At 47.2% G+C, this 22,661-nt stretch overlaps 1 protein-coding gene across 1 annotated transcript; it reads right to left on the reverse strand.

The window, feature by feature from the left end:
* Positions 1–5,918: 5,918 nt before the first annotated feature.
* PPIE (peptidylprolyl isomerase E) lies at positions 5,919–21,606 on the reverse strand. The gene is made up of 10 exons (XM_082666014.1): positions 21,575–21,606; positions 20,431–20,529; positions 18,631–18,674; positions 17,906–17,932; positions 16,408–16,489; positions 15,780–15,880; positions 13,420–13,543; positions 8,099–8,284; positions 6,913–7,055; positions 5,919–6,701 (listed from the first exon to the last, which is right to left on the reverse strand). The coding sequence occupies exons 1-10, from the start codon at positions 21,603–21,605 to the stop codon at positions 6,633–6,635; spliced, it is 906 nt and encodes a 301-aa protein (XP_082522140.1). The 5' UTR covers position 21,606; the 3' UTR covers positions 5,919–6,632.
* Between the last annotated feature and the right edge of the window lie 1,055 nt (positions 21,607–22,661).

Below are 22,661 nucleotides of genomic sequence, written 5' to 3' on the forward strand. Positions count from 1 at the left end.
CACTGCAGGGGGCACCCCCTAATGCCTTCACAGCTCAGGCAGGGCGGCAGCGAGGGCGCCCCTCCGCTGCCCACATCCTGCCAGGGTCTGGTCCTTCCCTGGCCCCTCTGCCCCGCCCCCGCCCGGCGCCTGAGGCGGTGGTGGAACTCCGGCCTGGTGGTCTGCGTCCGCAGCAGGGTCCTACCCCAGCCCCCTCCCCAGAGGCACGGGCTGACCGTTCTTTGGGGTTGGCAGAGAGTCCTGTCTGAGGACCTGCCCTTGTCCACTGCTGGCCTAGCTGTGGGCGGATGTGGGACGAACTCAGAGGCACCTGCAGCCCAGGATGGCCACCTCAGGCCCTTCACCGTCCACGACAGGGTCTGGGGATGTGTAGACAGGTCCTGGTCCATCTCCAGTTGCCTGCCCTTCCCAGGTGCAAAACTGGGCATTTCTGGGCACTTCTGTTAGAGTGTGGAGTTGCCCTCGGTGGGCTATATTTGTGGATCTGAATTACCAAACCACTGGCCACAAGGAGGCATGTGGGTCGCCTCCAGAAAGAGCTAAATGGACAGCATGATTTAGGGCCAAGGCCGATGGCATTCATCTTCCCTGTCTTCCTCCCTTGACCTGCCTCTGCTGTCTGGGGAAGACGTGCAGGGCATGGACACTTCAGGGAAACAAAAAATCCTGGGGGCTTTATTGACCCCGTCTGTCTGTCACCATGTTGAACCATCAGGAGTTCAGGTCTGTGGAAGTTATCTTTTTGCTGAGCCAAGTATGGTGGATACATCGGGTGGCCCAGGGTGACAATGCCCAGCACGGGTGACATAGTTTCCCTTAACCTTCTGCACGGCAGTCATCGATAATCAACCTTGATATTTTTTCTTTCAAATCTGGATAGAATTTCAAAATGACCAGCACAGAACTCCAGGTGGCCACCACCAACAGGTTAGAGTTGGCATGTGGAGTGAAAACTCTCTGCCATCTCCTGCCTCCAGTGCTCTGGGACACGGGGCAGCCTGGGGCCAGGCGTGGAGCGAGGGCAAGGCTTGTTAGCACCTGCCCGTGTCCAGAAGCTGTCAGAACAGACTGTTCAACCAAGTCTGCGTCACCCTGTGTGCCCAGGAGCCCTGTCCTGTCTCTCGGGGCCTGTGAGCCAGAGAAAAGGCCCCGGTCCCAGGGGAGTGACAGGTGGCAATTAAGCTGAGCTGGGTGGGGCGGTTCCCGGAAACCTCTGCTCTCCTTGGAGCGGCCGCCGGCAGCTGGAGTGTTTATTTGATTTCTGACTTGGTAAGCCTGTAATTTACCTGGTGGAGCGGACTGCGTCCAGCTGCCCGAACCCTGAAATACTGTGTCATTAAAAGCACAGCCTGGGCCCGCCCCAACCCACGGGCACAGCCCAGGACGTGCAGTCCTGGAATTCACTCTGCGCCCCAAGGAAGGGCTCCGGGAGCGCAGGTCTGGCAGCAGGGGTGAAGGCTGGGGCCTTGCTGCAGGACAGCAGCCCCTCCGCCTGGACCTGGGAGGGCCTCTGGGAGCCAGTGCACAGGAAGAGACCCTCCCCATGGACACAGGAGACTGGAAAATGGTGAGCTCCCCATCAGTGTAGGGATCTAAGCTCTGGCCTACATGTTAGGTAACATGACTTGGTGGCTTCCTCCTCTGGGCCTATTTCCCATCTGTAACATGAAACATGGACTTTTTGATCTGAAAAGGGCCTTCAGCCAGGGAATCTGTCTGCCAACCCTGTCTCACACTGAGCCCAGAGGCAGCCTGGTAACCCTGAACACGGAGCTCAGGTGGCCATCACGAATCAGAGCTGGCACGTAACATGGAACCTGTTTGTTATTCTAGTACTTACCTAACAGTTCTCTCTTCCCAACATGGAGGATTGTCTCTTAGGTAAATATAAATCTTAAATTAGCAGATTATTTTGAGAACTAACTTTCTTCACTTGAAAATTTTTACTTGTAATTTTCTGAATTTCAAATTGTTTTTTATTGCGGAAGTGGGAAAATCAAAACATGTTAGCTCACCAGCTACAAATTACTGAAAAAAATGGTAGTCTTAATGGTAGTTTCATCAATGACTACCATTAAAATGGAATTGACAACTAATTTTTTATTTTTTTTGACAATTTTTTTTTTTTTTTTTTGGCGGTACGCGGGCCTCTCACTGTTGTGGCCTCTCCCGTTGCGGAGCACAGGCTCCAGACACGCAGGCTCAGCGGCCATGGCTCACGGGCCCAGCCGCTCCGCGGCATGTAGGATCTTCCCGGACCGGGGCGCGAACCCGCGTCCCCTGCATCGGCAGGCGGACTCTCAACCACTGCGCCACCAGGGAAGCCCCGACAATCTTTTAATTTGGTATTTTTAGGCCCAGCCAGTGATTAGCTTGGTCGGGTACACCAAGAATGTCTGTCATATTATCCAAAGGTTGGTAGATGTGGAGTACACCTCATCTACCAATCAAGCTGTGCACAGCAGGAGTGGAGTTACAACCCTTTTTCAAGCAGAACAACTGAAAAACAGTAAGTTATTGCTTATGTACCTGGCCGTCAGACTTTCAGCAACTTTTGCCATCCAGTTACCAAATGAAACCAAATAGGAAAAGCCCCGAGGAGTGGAACAGTTGTGAATGGACACGAAGCCCATGTATGTTATCCCAAGAGTTACCTGTTTGCTTAGCCAAGCATTGCAGCTGCAGTACCCTTGCTCAGGGCCTGGCTTGTTTACCTGGCCAGACTAGAATAAATAAGGGTGGTCAATTCAGACCCACTGACAACAGTAAGAAATCAGTGACAGTTGATAGGCAGGGAGGACACGTAGGAAAAAAGCCTAAGGTGAAATGCACAACAGTTTTGGTGTTTGCAGTGCAATCCCGGCCTCAAGACCAAGTCGTCATAATGTGAGGTTCACTGTCTTCAAACTAAGATAGGTAGTAACATGTTCTGGAAAAATCCCTAAGAAATAGGAAAAGAGGCAGCACAGCAAGAGTACAGATTTTTGGAGCAAATGGATTTGAATCCTCGTTCTTCTTCCTCTGTAGAGCAGGATACTGGCTTTCCTTCCAAGCTATTTAAAAAAAGATCATATGTGGACACAAACATTTAGGACAACATCTGGCATGTAAATGCTTAACAACTGGTACCTGTTGATATTATTACAAATGAATTTGCTAGTTTTGAGCCCCTTCCGTGCTTGTCCACTAAACCTCTCCTCCTCCCGGAATGTATCCTGTGGTGTTTTATTTCAGAGCTGTGCTTTTCCCACCGCAATCCTTTGAGGGCAGGACTTGTGTTCTCACCTGCTTTAAAGGCCTGGGACAAGTGCCCAGTTATGCAGGCCAGGGCTGTGACACTGTGCTCTGTGTTCCCAGAGACAAGGGGATCCCAGTGGCCTGCTGAGGGCACTCAGCACCACCAGGTGCCCTTTTGGCAGTTTAAACAGGGGTTGTCCATCCCAAGTGTTATTCCTTATGAGGAGGCCTTTTGTGAGCATTTGACCCACTTTTTTAGAAAATGTGCTTTTCATTTATTACAAAAGTAATGCAGTTTTGGAGAAAAGTTTGGAAAAAACAAAAAATAAAACAATTCAAATCACTATAATCCTCTAAGTCAGATAAACATGCTAGAAAAATTTTGAATTTATTTCTAGGCTTTTTTCTTAGAATACATATAAAATATAGATGTTTACATATTACAGATAGGTATTTGTACAAAATTGGGATCATACTGTATTATATAAACTGCTTTAGATGTGCTTTTCCCGTTTTATTATATGGTGTAATTTTCCCTGTTAATAAATATATTTTGAAAATATGGCTGTCTAGTTTTCTATCACCTAACTCCATAAGACTCAGTTTTCACCACTAAAAAGTAGGTCCCACAACCTCTTTCTTGTGCTGGCAGCATCTGGAGCAGACACGCTGTGAGAAAGTCCAGCAGTCACAGGACTGGTCCCAGGGCTACACCCCCAGGTCTGTTCCTCCATGCAGCCGTCACAGGGCCTGCACAGATGGGGCCCGGCCCTGGAGGAGCTAGTGAGGAGATGCATGAGCAAAGCCAAGCCCCGTGTTCTCAGTCCTGGTGCTGGAGCAACAGGGCAATGGAAACGTGGACGGGGAGGCCAGGCAGTCCCAGGAAGGCAGCTTTGACCTTCAGCCTGCAGCAAAGGCCCACAGCGCCCCGGGTCCACTTCCCACAAGCCAGAGCCCTCCTGATCAACAGAGGGTCAGTGCTGTGCTGTGACTGGTTGAGCGAGGTGGCTGGGCCACTGCTCCCCAGACTCTGGGCTCCCTGTCCTGCCTGGCAGAGTAGGGCCCAGACCAACCATGGAGACCATGACTCTGTCTTCCCACAGGCCTGGGGTTGCCCTGCTGTAGACTGAGGCTAGAGCTCAGGAAACACCCCAGGACTCCATTATGACTGATGGGGAGATGGCCACGCTTCCGACCCCAGCTCTGCCATGTCATCCTGGGGGACCTGGACAGTCGTGTCACCTGAGCCTTGGTTGACCTCTGCACAGGGTTCTGGTGTGGAAACAGTGAGTTAACACCTGTGGACACCCAGAGGGGCACTGGGAAGGCCACTGTAGCTCCAAACCCACTGAGCTTCGCAACCTGCTGGCTGGTCTCAACCTCGCTAGGCTATCAGGATTCGGTCCTCTCTTGGGGGGCTGGCTGTACTAAGCTCTTCATACATACCCTTTCTTGGCTCTTATAAAAGCCCTGAAGTTGCTGCCATCACCCTGCTTCACTAAAGCCTGCCCTAACGCTATGGGCAGTCAGGTAGACTGACCTGTGACGGCCACAGTCTGCACTCAGAGGGGGCACCTGGGCCTTGAGGTGGGGGGTCTCTTTTGGCAGCTCCATAAGGATCAGGGGTAACTGTGGTACATCTGAGGCCCGAGGAGACCGAAACCTGGTCAGCTGCAGCCAAGGGGGCTCAGCCGAGGCCAGGAGTCCATTCGGCACACGGGAGCCACAGGTAGAGCCAGAGCGCCATCATCCCTCGACAGGAGCTCTCCTGGGGCCACCAGGGCCAGGGGACAACAGGCCCCACCCCTGCCTCGTCCAGATTTCTACTCAACATGTAAAAGCCCAGCCGGGTAGACTCTGAATGGTCTGAGTAACCCCACGCCACAGGGAGGTATCTAGTGGCTACAGGGCTGTCTCTGCTCAGTGCCTTCAGCAGGTCAGGGTTCCTTTAAAGCCACTTGGCTGACCAGTCCATGGAGGGGGAGCAGAGAGAAGCCAGCCTGACTTGAGCTCCAGGAAGTGGCTGCACACAGGGACCAGACTGTGAGCTCGGCATGGGTGAGACCACTTGCCTCATCAGTGGTCAGCAAACTTTCTGCAAAGGTTCAGATAGTAAATATTTTAGGCTTTGGGACGGCGTTGGTTAATTTTGTGTCTATAGCTAAGCCATGGTATCAACTTTTTAGCCAAACACCAGTCTGGATGTTTCTGTGAAGGTATTTTTCAGATGTGATTGACATTTACATCAGTAGACTTGGAGTAAAGCAGATGACCCCTCCATAACGGGGGTGGTCCTCATCCAATGAATTGAAGGCCTTAAGACAGAAAGACTGGAATCACCTGAGGAGGAATTCTGCCTCCAGACGGCCTTTGGACTCAAGCTTCAACATTAACTATTTCCTGGGGCTCCAGCCTGCTGGCCTGCCCTGCAGCTATCAGACTTCTCAGCCCACACGACTGCAGAGCCAATTCCGTGAAATAAATCTCTTTCTCTATGAACGTATACGCACACCCTACTGGTTCTGTTTCTCTGGGAACTCTAATACAGGGACCATACAGTATCTGTCACCAATTACTCAACTCTGCCACTGCAGTGAGCAAGCAGCCACAGACAATATGTAAACAAATGGGTGTGGCTGTGTTCCAATAAAACTTTATTCACAAAAACAGGCAGTGGGCTGGATTAGACCCAACGGGTTTGCTGACCTCTTGTCTCCTGACAAATAGGTACAGTACCTGGCATGGAGAAGGCATTTTGAGTAATAAAATATCATTTAAAAAGCCTGTAGAATGAAAGTGAGCAAATGAGCAAATGAATCACGGAGACTGAGCAGTACACCCACTGGCTACAAGACTGGCAGCATGATTGGGGAGTGGAGGCACTGTAGGTAGGAACTTTTTCACTGTCTTTGATTCCCATGGTCTTGACAATGGTCTGACAAGGGTATCTGGCTTGAAGATACAGCACCCGACATCTCAGGGAATTGCCCGAGGGAAGAAAGAAAAGCCGTGGGGAAGACGCTATTTCCTATTCCTTCACCAACCTGTCTCGGGGGGCAGTTTAGCTTTAGATGCAACCTCTGACAACTCCCAGGAACTAGCTGGAGGCAGCAGTACAAAAAATAGAATTTATTTTACCAGAAGAAAACGTCTAGGATCCACACAGGTGGGCCCAGGAGAGGCCCTGGCCTGGAAAGGGCACGCACAGCCGTCCATGGTGGGGAGGGCAGCACCCTGGCCCACGGCCCCACTTGGGGAAGAGCCAGAGGCGGCCCAGGCCGTGCCTGCAGAGGAGCTGCCCCACGCTGACCCCAAGGAAGGGCCAGGACACAAAGCCCTGCTTGCTGCAAATGGGACACCTTGGCTGCCGGTTCCCCGGGCTGACAGCTGCCCTCTCACACATACTCCCCACAGTCGGAGATGATGACCTTCTGCTTGGGTTTCCCGTCCTTGCTGCCCTGGGCCTTTGCAGGCAAAACAGAAGAGGAGGAATCAGAGGGAGGGAGGGAGGGTGGAGAGGAAAGGGCAGCTCAGGATACCTGCCCCACCCCGCCCCCTGCCCCCTGCCCCCACCCCCTCCAGCAGCAGCAGCCGTGGCCTCTCTCTCCAGGCCCCGGAGGCCCCGCTCCTGCCCTCCCACACGGCTGTGCACCGGGGGCCCGGGCGGCCGCCCACCTCAATCTGCCGCAAGACATCCAGGCCTTCCGTGATCTCCCCAAATACCACGTGCTTGCCGTCCAGCCAATCCGTCTTGTCACATGTCAGGAAGAACTGGGAACCGTTGGTGTTTGGGCCAGAGTTGGCCATGGAGAGCAGGCCTGGGGGAGAGAACGACCACATCGACCCCCTCCACCCTGCTCCCGGCCCTCAGGACGTCTGGTAGTAGAGGGAGGAGCGTAAATGCTGCTGGGAGGGGGAATGGAATGAAGACCAGGAACTGACTATTGGCAAGATGGAGGCTGCTAGCATCTTTGAGAAGAGTGGTTTCAGTGGACAGGTGGCACTAGAAGTCTGTCTAGAGGGTGACAGAGAGAATGGAAGGCAGGGAGTCTACATAACCTTTTCAAGAAGTTTTGCTTACAATGGGGACCAGAGGCATGGGTGATAGCTGAGGGGGTACATGAGTCAAAGATTTTTTTGAAAGATTGACGCGGCGCACTTTTGCTCTGATGGACTGATCTAGCAGAGCAGGGGAAATGCATTACACAAGGCTGCAGGGGCACATCCACAGAAGCCAGGTTCCGAAGTAGGGGAGAGGAGTAGGGGTCCAGGCCATGAGCAGAGGGAAGACAGCTCAGCCCCTGTACTTGGAGGGAAGTCAGAGTGGGCATGTGTGGACAGATGCAGGAGGCCAAGCATCAGCTGAGGCAGACGGTGACGTGGAGGCTTTGGGAATGAAGGAAGGGATGGAATTGTTCTCTCTGACCAGGACTGAGTGTTAACTAGGGAGCTCTATCTAGTACGGCTGCCCAGGGCCTCCTGCAGAGCTTCGGTCATAAATTTCAGTACAGTTCTGTGTTTTTTCTAGCTGCTGGGGGACCAAGCACTGAAATTTTTTACTGAATGAGTCTGACAGAGCGAGGTGGGTAGTGGGGGTGAGGGAAGACAAGGGCTTACACTGGCCGACCACAGAATGTAAGCTAGGCCGACAGGGAGTGCGGACGTGGTGGGGGGACGGGCAGTACATGAATGGAAACAAGCTCACTCTGCTTAGCCAGGCCCAATGCCTCTCCTCTGTTCACTGGGTGGGTCCCCTCCAGACCCCCAACCTGTCAGCCAGAACCACAGCCCATCACTCCCCCCACACAGTCATCCTGCCCCAGCCCAGCCCACCGATCACCAGCCACTGATCGGGTCCCACCTGTTCCCGTGTGTTTGAGAATAAAGTTTTCATCGTCAAACTTCTTCCCGTAGATGGACTTGCCCCCAGTGCCATTGTGGTTGGTGAAATCGCCGCCCTGGCACATGAACTGGGGGATGATGCGGTGGAAGCTGCTGCCCTTGAAGCCAAAACCCTTCTCATGGGTGCACAGGCAGCGGAAATTCTCTAGCGCCGAGAAAGGAAAAGGTACCCGGGTTAAAAAACAAGCCAATGAAACCTCTAACTAGGCTCTGAAAAACTGTTGTATTTGTTTAATGTTCATATTTTCATTTCAAAATATGACATGCTCATTATAAACCTTTGAGATACTGACATCTTGAAGGACTAGAGGGGATTCTAGTTAAAGAAGGAGTGAACACATACATTCTAGCTCTGTTCCACACTAAACTGGCAGTAAAGCAATTTTTTAAAAGAAAAACCAAACAGGATCTTAGGAAAAAAACACAGGGGCAACTGTTTGTGACTCTGGATTTGGCAATGGTTTCTTAATTGTGATACCGAAAGTGTAGGTAACAAAAGAAAAAATAGGCAGATTAGACTTCATCAAAATGAAAACCTCTGTGCAACAAAGGACACTCTCAACAAAGTAAAAAGGCAACTCAGGGAAAGGGAGAAAATATTTGCAAATCATTATCTCTTAAGCATTTAACATCCAGAATATATAATGAACTCCTACAACTCAACAACAAAAAGACAAACAACCCAGTAAATAAATAGGCAAAAGACTTGAATAGACATTCCTCCAAAGAAGATACACAAACGGCTCCTTCCCCTAAGCACATGAAAAGATGCTCCACATCATTAGTCATTAAGGAAATGCAAATCAAAATCACAATGAGATCCTACTTCACATCTAGTAGGATGGCTATAATAAACAGAAAACAAGTTTTGGTGAGGATGTGGAGAAATGAGAACCCTAATACGTTGCTGGTGGGAATGTAAAATGGTGCAGCCACTGTAGAAAACAGTTTGGCAGTGCCTCAAAAAGTCAAACTAGAATTACCATATGACACAGCATTTCCACTCTTAGGTAGGCACCCAAAACAATTGAAAACAGGGATTTAAACACATATTTGGGGACTTCCCTGGTGGCGCAGTGGTTAAGAATGCACCTGCCAATGCAGGGCACACGGGTTCGAGCCTTGGTCCGGGAAGATCCCACATGCCGCGGAACAACTAAACCCGTGCGCCACAACTACTGAGCCTGTGCTCTAGAGCCCACGAGCCACAACTACTGAGCCCACGTGCCACAACTACTGAGCCCACATGCCACAACTACTGAAGCCCACAGCCTAGAGCCCATGCTCTGCAACAGGAGAAGCTACTGCAATGAGAAGCCCACGCGCCGCAATGAAGAGCAGCCCCCACTCGCTGCAACTAGAAAAAGCCCGCGCGCAGCAATGAGGACCCAATGCAGCCAAAATAAATAAATTTATATTTAGAAAACACACACACGTATTTGTACACAAACGTTCACAGCAGCATTATTCACAATAACCAGAAAGTGGAAACAACACTCAAGTGTCCATCAACACATGAATGGATAAACAAAATGTGGACTATCCAGACAATGGAATATTATTCAGTCACAAAAATGAACAAAACATGGATACACAGATGACCCTTGAAAACACGATGCTAAGTGAAATAAGCCAGACACAAAAGGACAACTACTGTAGGATTCCATTTATATGAAATGTCTAGAATAGCAAATTCTGAGAGACAGAAAATAGAATAAATGTTCCAGGGCGGAGGGGAGAGGAGAATGGGGAGTTGCTGTTTAATGGGTACTGACTGAGTTTCTCTTTGGAGTGGTGAAAAAGTTTTGAAAATAGATAGTGGTGATAGTTGTACAACATTGTGAATGCAATTAATGCCAGTAAATTGTACACTTAAAAAATGGATAAAATGACCAAAAAAAAAAAAAATAGGAGCAAGAGAAAAGACAACAGCAACAAAAATCTTTGAAACCTAGAAGACAAACAGATGAGCCATAACTGATATAGCAGACCTAACAAACCTGAAGCTTAAGCTGGTAAAGCCGAGAGCAATTCGATTTATGCTGCAGAAATGCCAAAAGCTCAGAGCCAAGAATGAAGATGGCTCTAAAAACACTAAGTGTGGTTGAAAGCCTGTTTAAAAAAGTAGCTAGCCCCCAGATCCTCTCCCTTCCCTGGCCCTGGCTGCCGGCTGGAGGTCTACCCTCTGGTATGTCAGCGCAGAGGGTCTATGCTCTGGGATGCACTACACATAGCTGAGGGTTGAGGTACCATAATGATAAACGGAGATCAAGTGAAGTTTATATACTGTTCCCAGCCCCCCCAACCATGATGGCAAAGAGCTGTAAACAGGACCACTAGCAAGAGACTAGAGTCTTCTCTGTGGACTCTGCTTTGTCCAAGAGACTACAACTCAGGAATACTGACCATCCAGGGTCCAAGAGAGAGAGAGAACCACCTTGCAGTGCAGGTCTCAGTCAGCAAGCCTTACCAATATCCAGGGAATTTCCAAGCAGATTTTTAGGGCCCTAGTCTTAAAGGCATCTAATGTGAAAAGCAAAGACCAAAACAAGCAAACAGACCAATAACAAACAAAGCAAAACAAAATTTAAAAACTCAGAAAAAAGTAACCTGAAACATAAGCTGCATAGGAAAAAGAAGCTTTAGTAATCTCCCAAGATGAAATGGCAGTACATGCATGAAATAAGCACAGGATGCTATGAAAAAGGACATTTAGGAAGGTTCCAGAATGAGAGAAGAGAGATATCAGAAGGGACAAATGCAAAGAAATAATCCAAGGAAATTTTCCCAAACCAAAAGATAGGACTGTCCTGATTGATCAGTGTGGTATGCGGAATAATGGCTCCCCAAAGATATCTATGTCCCAATCCCTGGAACATGAGACTATGTTATGCTGTACACAGCAAAAGTTACTTTGCAGATGTGATTAAGATTATGGATGTTGAGATGGGGAGAGTAGCCTAGATTATCCAGGTGGGCCTAATACAATCACAACCTTTCCCATCTATAGTCAGAAAGAGAGTTAGAAGTGGATGGAAGAGGAGGCAGGAGAGAATAGAAACATAAGAGGGACTGGATCTACCACTGTTGGCTGTGATGATAGAAGAAGGGGACCACAAGCCTCTAGAAGCTGGGAACAGCCCTCAGCTGGCAGCCCACACGGAAATGGGTACCTCAGTCTACAGATACAGGAAATTGAATTCTGCCAACAACCTCACTGTCTCTGGAAACAGATCCATCCACCCCTAGAGCTTCCGGTAAGGAACGCAGCAACCCAGCCATCATCTTCATTTTAGCCTGCTGAGACCTGTGTTGGCCTTCTGGCCTTCATAACAGTTAAGATAATAAATTTATGTTCTTGTAAGCTGCTAAGTCTGTGATAATTTGTTACAGCAGGAAGAGAAAACCAACATAATAGGGCCCACTGAATATCCAGCATGACGAATGGAAGGAGATCTACTCCAAAGGCACACTGTTTCAGAACACAGGACAAAGAGACACTCCAGGCCTCCAGACCAGTGTTATCTAACAGCTATTAAGCATTTGGATAGTGTAACTGAGGAAGTGAATTTTAATTTTATTTAACTTGAATTAATTTAAACTTAAATAGTCACATGTGGCTAGTGGCTACCATACTGAACAGCTGAGCTCTAGGCAGAAAATTTTAAAAAGGTTTTGTATAAAGGACCAAGAATCAGAATATTAGACTTCTCTACAATTTTACAACCAAACCATCAAGTGGGAAAGTAGATATTTTCACACATCAGTCTCAAAAAACTTACTCTCCAAGCTCTTTTCTCCAGAAGCTACAGAAGTATGTCTTCTACCAAAACAAGAGAATAGACCAAAAAAAGACAACAGAGGTTCCAACATAAGCAAAAATAGGAGATCCCATGACAATAGCTATGCAGTGGTGTCTGGAAAGCAACTGGTCCAGGCCAGAGGAGGTCAGAAGGCTCCAAGGAGGAACAGTGAAATTGACAGAATATCTGATGTATTTGAACATGATGAGGGATTTATAGAAGCAGGAGAATTTCGGAGAGACTCAGGAATATATGCACAGAAGACTAAGCAAATGTGAAAACAAAGACAATTATGAATTCCAGGGAAAACAAAGTGCTATGTATGAAAGGAAGTTATCACAGTATGATGCTTACATAGTTAGAATAACCTATGACCTAAACAAAATTATGGTAACAATGTAAGGAGGATGAAGGATCAGGGAAGGTGATTTAGAAAGCTAATTCCTTATCTTCTGAAGTGGGAAGCCAATAGATGTCTAAAATGAAAAAAAAACAGAAAGTAGCAACATAAATCTGTTATCTACCAACATGGAGGTAAAAACCAAAAGAATCAGCTAAGAGGGGAAATTGCCTGCCTCTGAGAAGCAGCAAAGTGGAGGATGGGGCAGGATGGGAGGACAACATGGGGGCACTGCTGTTTTTCAAAACAAGCTTTGTGGAATTAACATTCTAAACTCTATGTCTATATAATAAAATTTAGATTTAAAGAAGAATAAATAGAAGTCAATATTTAGCAAATGAAAAATACTCAAAAAAAACTGTTAGTTAACAGTAGTTACTTCTGGAGAGTAGGACTAGATGTGGAGAAGAAAGAAAGACTTAGGTTTTCAATTCATTGCCTTCAATATTGTTGGAATATACTTATGTGTGTATACTTTTTTTTTAAAACCATGAATATACATTTACTTGTATTAAATAAAAAACTATTATTAAAAAGTAGTAAACCAGGGACTTCCCTGGTGGCGCAGTGGTTAAGAATCCACCTGCCAACGCAGGGGACATGGTTTCGAGCCCTGGTCTGGGAAGATCTCACATGCTGTGCAGCAACTAAGCCCGTGAACCACAACTACCGAGCCCACGTGCCACAACTACTGAAGCCCACGTGCCTAGAGCCCGTGCTCCGCAACAAGAGAAGCCACCGCAATGAGAAGCCCAGGCACCGCAACGAAGAGTAGCCCCCGCTCGCCGCAACTAGAGAAAGCCCGTGTGCAGAAATGAAGACCCAATGCAGCCAAAAATAAATAAATTAATAAATTAAATAAATTTATATTAAAAAAAGTAGTAAACCAGCACTTCTAAAGCTTCAAAAATGCCTGCTCTGACCCATCTGTTAATAGATCCCAGGATCTGAGATGCCGCAAATCAACTCAGGTCAGAAACAACGTCAAGGACACAAGAACTAAGGCACTGAGAACCTTGGAAAGGCTCACTGCTCAGCTCCCAGCTTCCCGGCCATCCTGACCGGAGTCCTGCTCACCTGCTGTCATGGGAACGATGTCTGAACGTAGGAGCATCTGGATGCGGCCTGCTGGCTTGTTCCCAATCTTGATGTCCATGTACACCTGAGGGTTTGACCGGGCCTTTTTTACAGCGGGCTCTCCCTAGACGCAGGAGAAATGGCCAGGTTAGAGAGAACAGCCTGACTCCCCGACTAGGAGAGCGAGTGTTCTTCTGAAGACACCCCAGAACCCACTGCAGCAAGCGGGCTGAGCAAGGCACCGACAGGAAAGGCCTTGGGCCCTGATGGGGCTGCAGAAGGCGGAGGCCATGGCCATGGCCCCCAGCCGGACACCCAATGACAGGAGACCTCAGCACCGTCTACCCGGAGCCCCACCCCTCAGGCATTTTATCTCATCTCACTCCCTCAGACACGTCAGCTCGCTTCGCCTTCACTCTCCCCTGCAGTCACAGAACATTGCTTTTCTGGCTCAAAACACACAACTCTCAACAACTTCAACTTCCAGTTCAAGTCCACCCACCTTAGTCAGTTAAACAGACCCACTTCTGCAACACCACCCCCTTCCTCTATGCTTAGCCCTGCATATCCACAGGCTGGCTGCAGTGGAAGCAAGGAGGGCCTAAGTGCTCAGAATGGAGGTGGTTGGGACCTTGCTTTATACTCCAAGTAGACAAGGCTGGACAGAGGAGATATTTATTACAGCTGTCACATTTGCTCCAAAGAGAAAACTCAAGTGTTCTTGTTTGTGCTTCAGTTTAACAAACTCGCTGAGGCATCACGCTGGGCACTGAGGACACTGTGACTATTATTTGCTGTTAACAACAGCAGTAGCATAGTTGTAACAGCAAATACTCACATAGTACTTGCCATGTACAGGGTACTATTCTGAACGTTTTAGGTAATCAGCTCATTTAATCTTTACAACCACCTGTGAGATCAGTGCTACCATCATTCCCATTTCATAGATGGGGAAACTGAGGTACAATGAAGTTCAGTAACTTGCCCAAGGTCACAGAGGTGCTCAGTGGTGAGGTTGGAATTCACACCTAAGCCCCCCCACCCCCCAACCAAGTCCATGTTCTTAATCACATTACCCCACCTCACATTCCACATTTTTATTAACAAGGCCTTTATTAATACGAGGCCCCTATCCTCACAGAATTTACTGACTAGAAAGGGAAAGGCAATAAGCACTTGCGTAGTCTTTACAAAAGCAAAGACATACAGGGAAATACAAAGACTGGTTTTACCAAGAGTGTAAAGTGGGGACTACAAGGTGAGAAGTGGGCAGGGTCAAGGCTGGGAGAGTTCCCCCGTGACTTTATCTCACGGGACAGGTGATGGGCAGCCACTGAAAAGGTCTCAGCAGGAGAGTCAGATGATCCATGGTATGCTTTAAAAAGATCATTCTAGCTGCCTTTATAAAAGACGGGAGGAGAGCAAGACTGCAGCCAGAAGGCTAGGAAGCTATTGCAATTATCCAAATGAGACGAGAAGTTACATTGGGACAATGGAGTAATCAGGGGAGGATGGATTCAAGGAAGATTTAAGAGAAAAACTTGGCAGAGTACGATGTTCTGGCTCTATTTTAAAGAGGGGTCCAGAGTGACCTAGGGTTACTCCACTGACTGAGGGCCATTTATGTGCTCCGCTTTGCATCTGGATTTCTGGCTTGGGTCAATGTGGATGGATGGTGGCAAGGTGGTGAGTTTGAGAACACAGGAAGAACGGGATTAGAGAAGGGAGGGCGAGACTTGCAGCAGAAACCTCTGAAGCTCAGGTCTAGAAACAGAGGCCAGGAAAGTCAACAGCACAGGAGAGGCTGTGCAAAATCAGAGTGACTGCCACTGTTCTGGCAGAGAGGGGAGAGGGCTGCTGTGAGTCAAGAAATTCAGAAGAACAACATTTAGAAGAAGGGGAGAGGCAGCCTGAGAGGCAATGGTTAGAGAGGCACGCCGAGAATCAGGAGGAAGTGCCAAGGCGGGTTGTCTGGAAGGGAGAACCTCAAACCTGTGCCCAGGCTGCCGGGAAGGTACCCCCACCCAGCCCTGCCTCCCCTGCGTCAGGACAGGAAGCTCCAGTGACGGGGGGGACTGATGAGGAGGGCTGCAGTGGTGCGCTCACCACCCCTCCCCACCTCAGGCTTCCTCCTCGTCGGCGGCAATCACAGAACAGAACCCAGGCAGAGTGAGAAGCTCCTCACGCAAAGCACGAGGACAAGAGGCCTAAAGCTTCCCTTTAGTTCACTCATTAGCACCTCCACCAAAACACTAAAAGCTCATTTTTCATTCTCTCTGCTTTTGTATATATGTTTGCACATTTCCATAAAAACCTAAGAAATGAAGTCTCCTGTGGGAAGTGCCAGCCTTCAGTCTCACCTCCTGGGTCTCCACTTTGGGAGGCTCTGACCCTTCTTCCTCTTTATTTTCCTCAAGAGTCTTCCCAGAAAACTTCTTCAACCAGTCGTCATCGGACCAAACTGAAAAGAAACAGGCAGGCAAATGAGAACAAATTCAAGCTATCAGCCAGCCGCTAAGTAGCTGCTCTGGTCAGCAAAGCAGAACACGCTCTGTGGCCCTCTCGGCCAGAGGACTCTACTTTGGGAACTCCCACGGTAAGGCAAGTTCCCACCTTTCAGGGACTGCCAGCCCTGAAGCCCGGCTCTTAGCAGGACTAAGTGAAAAAGCTATGCCCCAGGGAAAGGTGCAGGCTTTGCCAGTCCCAGCCCTTGACGGAACCCGCCAGGAGTGTTCAGAAAACGGGGACAGGTAAGAGATCAGGCTGCGTTTCTCTCATAAAGCAAACAATTACCCTGGCTTGGCTGAGAAGCTCAAACTCTTTCTATTTCCCCACAAAGGTGGCGCATGTCCTTCGCCAATGTAAACCATGCTCTACTCCTGTCCACCAGAGTAGCATTCAGCTCCCACTTCCAAGAAAATCGGGACAGAAAGGCAACCAAGGCCAAACTGGAGGATGTGATGGGGAATCTGTATTGCTCCCACTCACCTGGTCTGGAAGAGCCTTCCTTAATCCTCATGGGTTTTGCCAAATTGACACGAATTGTCCGTCCAAAGAGCTCAGACTCATTCTGAAAAGAATGAAAATCCAGCTGCTTAAACTCTGTTAGGTTAAAACAAAGTCAGACAGCTTTCCATTTCCTTCTGAAAAATCTGAGACAAGCTCATGACTTGTTCTCCCTTAACCCCTGAGCCCCTAGCACCCAAGCTATGCACCTACTGCAAAGCAGCCTGTAGGTTGCAGGGAATTTCCTCCCTGGAGCCATCACATACCTCCTTTCTTTCTTTTCTTTCTTTTTTTTTTAAAGTTGAAGCATAGTTGATTTACAATGTTTCAGGTGTACAGCAAAGTGATTCAGTTATACTTTACATATATATGTGTGTGTATATATACACATATATATACACACACATACATATATATATACATGTATATATATTCTTTTTCTGGTTCCTTGTGTTATATAGTAGGTCCTTGTTGTACATCTATTTTATATATAGTAGCATGTATCTGACCTTTCTTTCAATACCACCAACGACCTGTGCTTCCAAAGGTGACTCTGGGTTCAGAACACTCTGAAATTACAAGGATAAATGCAGTTTCCAAGTACCCGAGTTCACCTTCAAAAGTCAAGATCAGCTTTAAGTGGTGAGAAATGATCTCTCTTTCTCTCTGAGAGCTGAGGAATATGTTTGGTGAATGGGAAACAGAGAACAGGAATAAAGGAAAACCTTATTATCCTAAGATAACTGGTACCAGGAAAGGTCACTTAATGTGAATTCACTTAAGGCAATGAAGAAAATTTCATGGTAAAAAGTGAAGGGAAAAAAGATTGATAGGGAATTTACTGTGATGAAACTAAAAATAATGAAAATAAATTTCTTATAGTTAAAATTCAGGTTTAATTTATGTGCTAATTTATAGGACAAAGATGAAATGGATGCTGATTAATCTGTAGTATTTTTCCAACAAAATACTATCAAAATATCAGTATGATATTTTTGCATTTCTTATCTGCTGTGAAAATCATAAGCATCTTGAAGAGGGAATACATACTCAAGAGCTACATCATTTTCCCCCAGGAGCTCTCCAGGCTATTCCAATCACTTGCATCAGTAGCATAATCTATCTTTATCCTTGTCGAATTTCTCTTCTCAATTGTTAACTGGTCTAACACTTCATGAAATCCTGCCTCTTTTGTAAAATATGCAATTTCATTGTGCAATCAATTTGCATTGTGTTTGCAATTTCCTATCCTAGACTCGGGCAGCCAGTGAGAGGCTGGTCAACAAGGATGGTTAGCATTTACATTATTATCAAATTGATCAAAAGCGATCAATTCACAGTGAATATTTTCATATGATGATAATCTGTACTTCCCCATGCAACCTTGTAACTTTGGAGGTTCAGCAAACTCATGTATGAATAAGTGCCCTCTGTACAACCAAAAAGCAATTTCTGTAAGAAGGAGGATTCCTAGCCATACCATGTTGTCGATAGCTGCTGCAGCATCCTGCCAAGGAAAGACAAGGGACAAGTTTAGGCTTGCAATATATGTGGAACCTAGAAAATGGTACAGATGAACCAGTTTGCAGGGCAGAAATTGAGACACAGAAGTAGAGAAAAAAATGTACGGACACCAAGGGGGGGAAAGCGGCGGGGTGGTGGTGGTGGTGGTGGGATGAATTGGGAGATTGGGATGGACATGTATACACTGATGTGTATAAAATGGATGACTAATAAGAACCTGCTGTATAGAAAATAATAATAATAATAATAATAATTTATTAAAAAAAAAAGTTTAGGCTTGCAGTCAAATGCTTCTTGTGGTGTCTAAACATACTTAGTAGCCAAAAAAAAAACCCAACCTCACAGGAAAAGGTCTATTTACACTCCTTGCCCAGGTTGTATGTGTCTAACAAAGTGCACTTCCTGGGTGACTTCAGCTATTGGCTATTTAGTGGAAGACAAAGAAATAATCACCAGTGCCACAAGAGCTCTGCAGAGCAAGAGGCGTAGGACCTGTCTGCGATGTTAACCACAGCCTACAGTTTGATTAAGTGAGGGAAACTTTCCTTCAAATAGCACTTCTTATCTCTCTGGGAGCATCAGCACCCCAAAATCCAACCAAATGGAGAACAGCTCCCTTTGTAATCAGTAACAATAATAACACAAGCCAAAGACTTAACATAGGTAACAGAATTTTCTCACCTCTGCCAACTCAAATTCAACAAAAGCAAATCCTCGGTGCTTTTCTGAAAAAAGGCAAACAAAGCCAAGCAATTATCATGTGGGGCAATGGGAGGAAGCAGGTGGTCACAAGGAAAGTGAAGTCACTTGCATGCCTTATCCATTCATTCGAAATTCTACACAATCACTATTTAGGAAGAAGGAATCTTATTCTTTGATTCTTTCTAGTTTAAATAACATTTCAAGCAATATTAAACTGTTCTGTAGTGAACATAGCTGAATAATCAACTATAGTTTTAATCTCTAAAAGCAGCATTCAATTCTTTTACCAAAGCCAAATTAAAACCTTAACCTTTGCATGCAGGAGCTAGAAAAATGAAGTCATTTAACCTATCAATTATTCATTCCAAGCATACATTTTGAGCATCAACTGTACATAAAGCATGAATCCTAAAACCTGGGTAAGGACACTGTCTTTATCCTCAGCAAAACACTAATCTAAGTAGAAAGGCCAAGTGCACAACAGCACTAGTTTAATTAACCAATTAACCTTAGAGAGTCAATATAACCTTATCATTTTTATAACATATAAAGATCCCAGGGAGGTTAAAATTATATGCAAGGTTGATGACAGAGCTGAAACACACAACTCGACTCGGGACTCAGTAGAGCATAGGTTGCTAAAACCTCAAAACACGTCTTAGGACTTAATGAAGCTCACGTTCTTTTGTCTTGGCCCAGAAAGAATTCAGTGAGAAGCAAAGTGACAGGCAAGAAGTGACTTATTAGTATAGGACACTTGTGAGAGATACAAGGGGGCAGGAAAGGAGAGTGCCCCACAGAGAACTCAGTGGGCTACATACAGTTTTATAATTAAAGGAAAAGTGGGGAGGGGGAGAAGACCACCTTCTTCCTCATTCTTCGAGTCTTCCATAATTAACTCCTCCTACAGGTTGGGCAAGGGAGTTTTTGACCCTATCTGGTCCAACCTGGACTGTCATGGCGCTATGGAAATGAGCAAAAAGGCGGTAATATACACTAAAATATGGTAAATCACCTCAGGTTTCAGCATAATGTCACCTTTCCCCTATGTTTTTGTTTTTAGTGTGTGCAGAGAAGCATGTCCTAGGGATCATTAACTTACTGACCTCAACCAGCAGGATGCAGGCATCACTGACTTGATGTATAATTTTGTTGTTAGGCAAGCCTGCTTGGTTTCACGAGTTAAGCAAGCCTGCTTTCTTGAGTGATCCTTAACTTACAGGAGTCTGCCAAAGTTCCCTCTCTATCTATGATCCCCTAGTGGGATTTCTAAACTAGCTGTGTACTCTATCCCTATCAGAGCTGGGCCTAAAACTCCAATCTTAAAAATGACAACAAAGGTTAAAATAGAAAGCTGAACTACAAATGTGATACTAATTGATGGAAAGGTTACCCCCAGGTACACAGAGGCTAAGGCCCCACTGTTGAAGCTGGGCTTTCCTGCTACCCTGTTTAATAGCACAGCCGCCAAGAAAGGAGCAGGTGCGCTAGAGTGCCTGGCAGGTAGTTCAAAACAACAGATCTCCACGTAGCTCAAAACCTATCTTCCTACTGGCTAACTGAAAAGTTTGTCTTTGCTCAAATGCAACAGATGGGACTCTCTGCAGAGCATGTTACAGCTCACAATCACAAGCCTCGGAACAGTCCTTCTGCACCAAGACCACTGTCATGCTGCCCAATGCATATTTAGAATGCACTGTGATGTGACTTAAAAAAATTTTTTTAAGTTCTTTTCCTTGCAGGAGGATTCTGAGCAGGCGAGACACTAAAAAGACTTACCTGTTTCATAATCCAGAGGAATCTGGATATCTGTGATGTCTCCAAAAGGGATAAAAGCAGCATGAAGAACTTTGTCATCCACCTCCTCTGCAAGTCCACCTGCAAAGAAGCCAAGGGCCTTCTGAGACACTGTCCTCTATTCTCTCAAGACCCCGCCCATCTTGAGAAGTCCCTGCTGTAAAGTTAGCATGCTACCACCAAGGAGAGGGGTCTTTCCATCCAGTCCTTTGGGTTCATAAACATCCCTCTCATATGCTCCCTCACACCTACTTATGATGCACACCCCTCCCTTCACCCTTCTTTCAGACCCTCATCTAGCCCCAGGATTACTGCAATAGCTTCATAACTGACCTTCCTCTCCTCCACAAAGCCAACTAGAAAGATCCCGGGAATGTGCAGATTTTAACCCATCACTTCCCTGGTTAAACTACTTCAAAGGTTTCCCACTGTCCTAAGGATAAAGTATAAACTTAGCAGTATACGCAAGGCTCTTCATAAGCCCCTGCCCACCTCTTCAGCCTCTTTCCCTTTGATTCCCCACAAAATGATACACTTGCCTCCAAGTGTCAGGCTATTTCACACCTTTGGGATTTTGCTCCCTTTCAGTAAACACACTTGCTTCTACTTCGGCTACCTGACTAACTCCGGCTCATCTGCGGCGTCACCGCATCCTCAAAGGTTGCTCTCACCTCTCCAGATGGAGGGGTCACTTCTCCCCGCACCCAGGCCCATATCACCAGTGTCCGTCCCCACCAAAGCGCTCATCAAACTGTGCTACTGAGGTTATTCCCATTTTTAGCCGGCTAGTCTGGGAACTCTTGCTTAGGGCAACAGCGGGGGCTGAGCCCTCACTGCTGTGAACATGAAGTGAATGGGCGCGAGGATTCAGAGGTCCCTAATATTCCTCCACCACTGACCCAGGCCCAGGAGGTGAAGAGATTCCTGTCAGAGCTTGGCGGACTTGGAAGAGCTGCAAAGACCGTTACGTCTCCGGCTCACACGCTGAGGCCACGCAAAACTGCCAAAGATACGGCCTAGACAGCTGCTCGCCGCCCTCCGCGCCCGGAGACCTGTCCAGCTCCACACCACGACCCACTAGCTGCCCGGTTCGCCCAGACTCCACCCAGAGCCCGCGCCTACTCACCCACGTAGAGCACTCGCTTGGTAGTAGCCATCTTGCTCCCGCACTCTTCCGCCGGAAGCCTACGCTCAGCCCGCCCCCTTTTCCAAGGCCCCGCCCCCGGGTACCGCTCTCGCAGACCCCGCCCACTCCCGCTTAGGCCCAGCCCGCCTCCGGCTCCCTTTGAGCGGCGGGCGCTGTACAGGTGTATCTCGGTGGGTGAACGGCGCTGCCCGCGTTCCGTGGTGCTGAAAACAATCCTGTGAGGAGTCAGCCGGTGTCCGCAAGTAATAAACTACCAACAAACTACGGTCCGCGGGCCATCCTGCCCGTCTGTTTTTGGACAACCCAGGAGCTACAAATGATTTTTACATTTTTAAAGAGCTGGAAAAAAAAAGATAAGAAAAAGAAACGAAACAAGAATAATATTTCGTGACATGTGAAAATTATATGTAATTCAATTTTCATTAAAAAAATTCCAAAAAAATTTTTTTGTAATCCAGTCTTGCTCATTCCTTTTAGTATTGATCTGTGGGTGCTTTCAGGATGCAAGGGCAAACCCAGGGCCTACAGAGCTTGAAATATTTACCATCTGGCTCTTTGGGAAAAGCGTTTGCTGACTCTTGGAATAAATCAGCTAATACATAAATCATTGATTGACTTAAGTGGTACAAAGTAATGGGGCCACTTATTTTAGATACAGCAGTTGGTTAAGACCTCCCTGAGGCCACATTTAAGCTGAAACCTGGAGGAAGAGGAGCCAGAGAGAGGATGAAGCAGGGAAAAGGGTTTCAGGGAGAGGAGACAACTTCTGCGGATTAAATGAACTGAAAGGCTAGGTGTGGGAGCTGGGGAGGGGAAGGGCATGAAACATCAGGCAGGAAAGGTGGGCAGGGGCTGCTTGATGCAGGGCCCTGTGAACCACGTGGAGGATTTGGGGGCTTTGAGAAGCTACTGAAGGTTGTGATAGGGAGTTACATTCTCACATTTATGTTTGAAAACAATGCTCTGGGGCACTTCCCTTGTTGTCCAGTGGTTAAGAATTCAACTTCCAATGCAGGGGACACAGCTTCGAACAAAGAGCCTGCGCCGCGACACAGAGCCTGTGTGC

This window comes from Grampus griseus (assembly GCF_964374135.1).
Source record: "Grampus griseus genome assembly, chromosome: 1".
NCBI classification, from domain to species: Eukaryota; Metazoa; Chordata; class Mammalia; order Artiodactyla; family Delphinidae; genus Grampus; species Grampus griseus.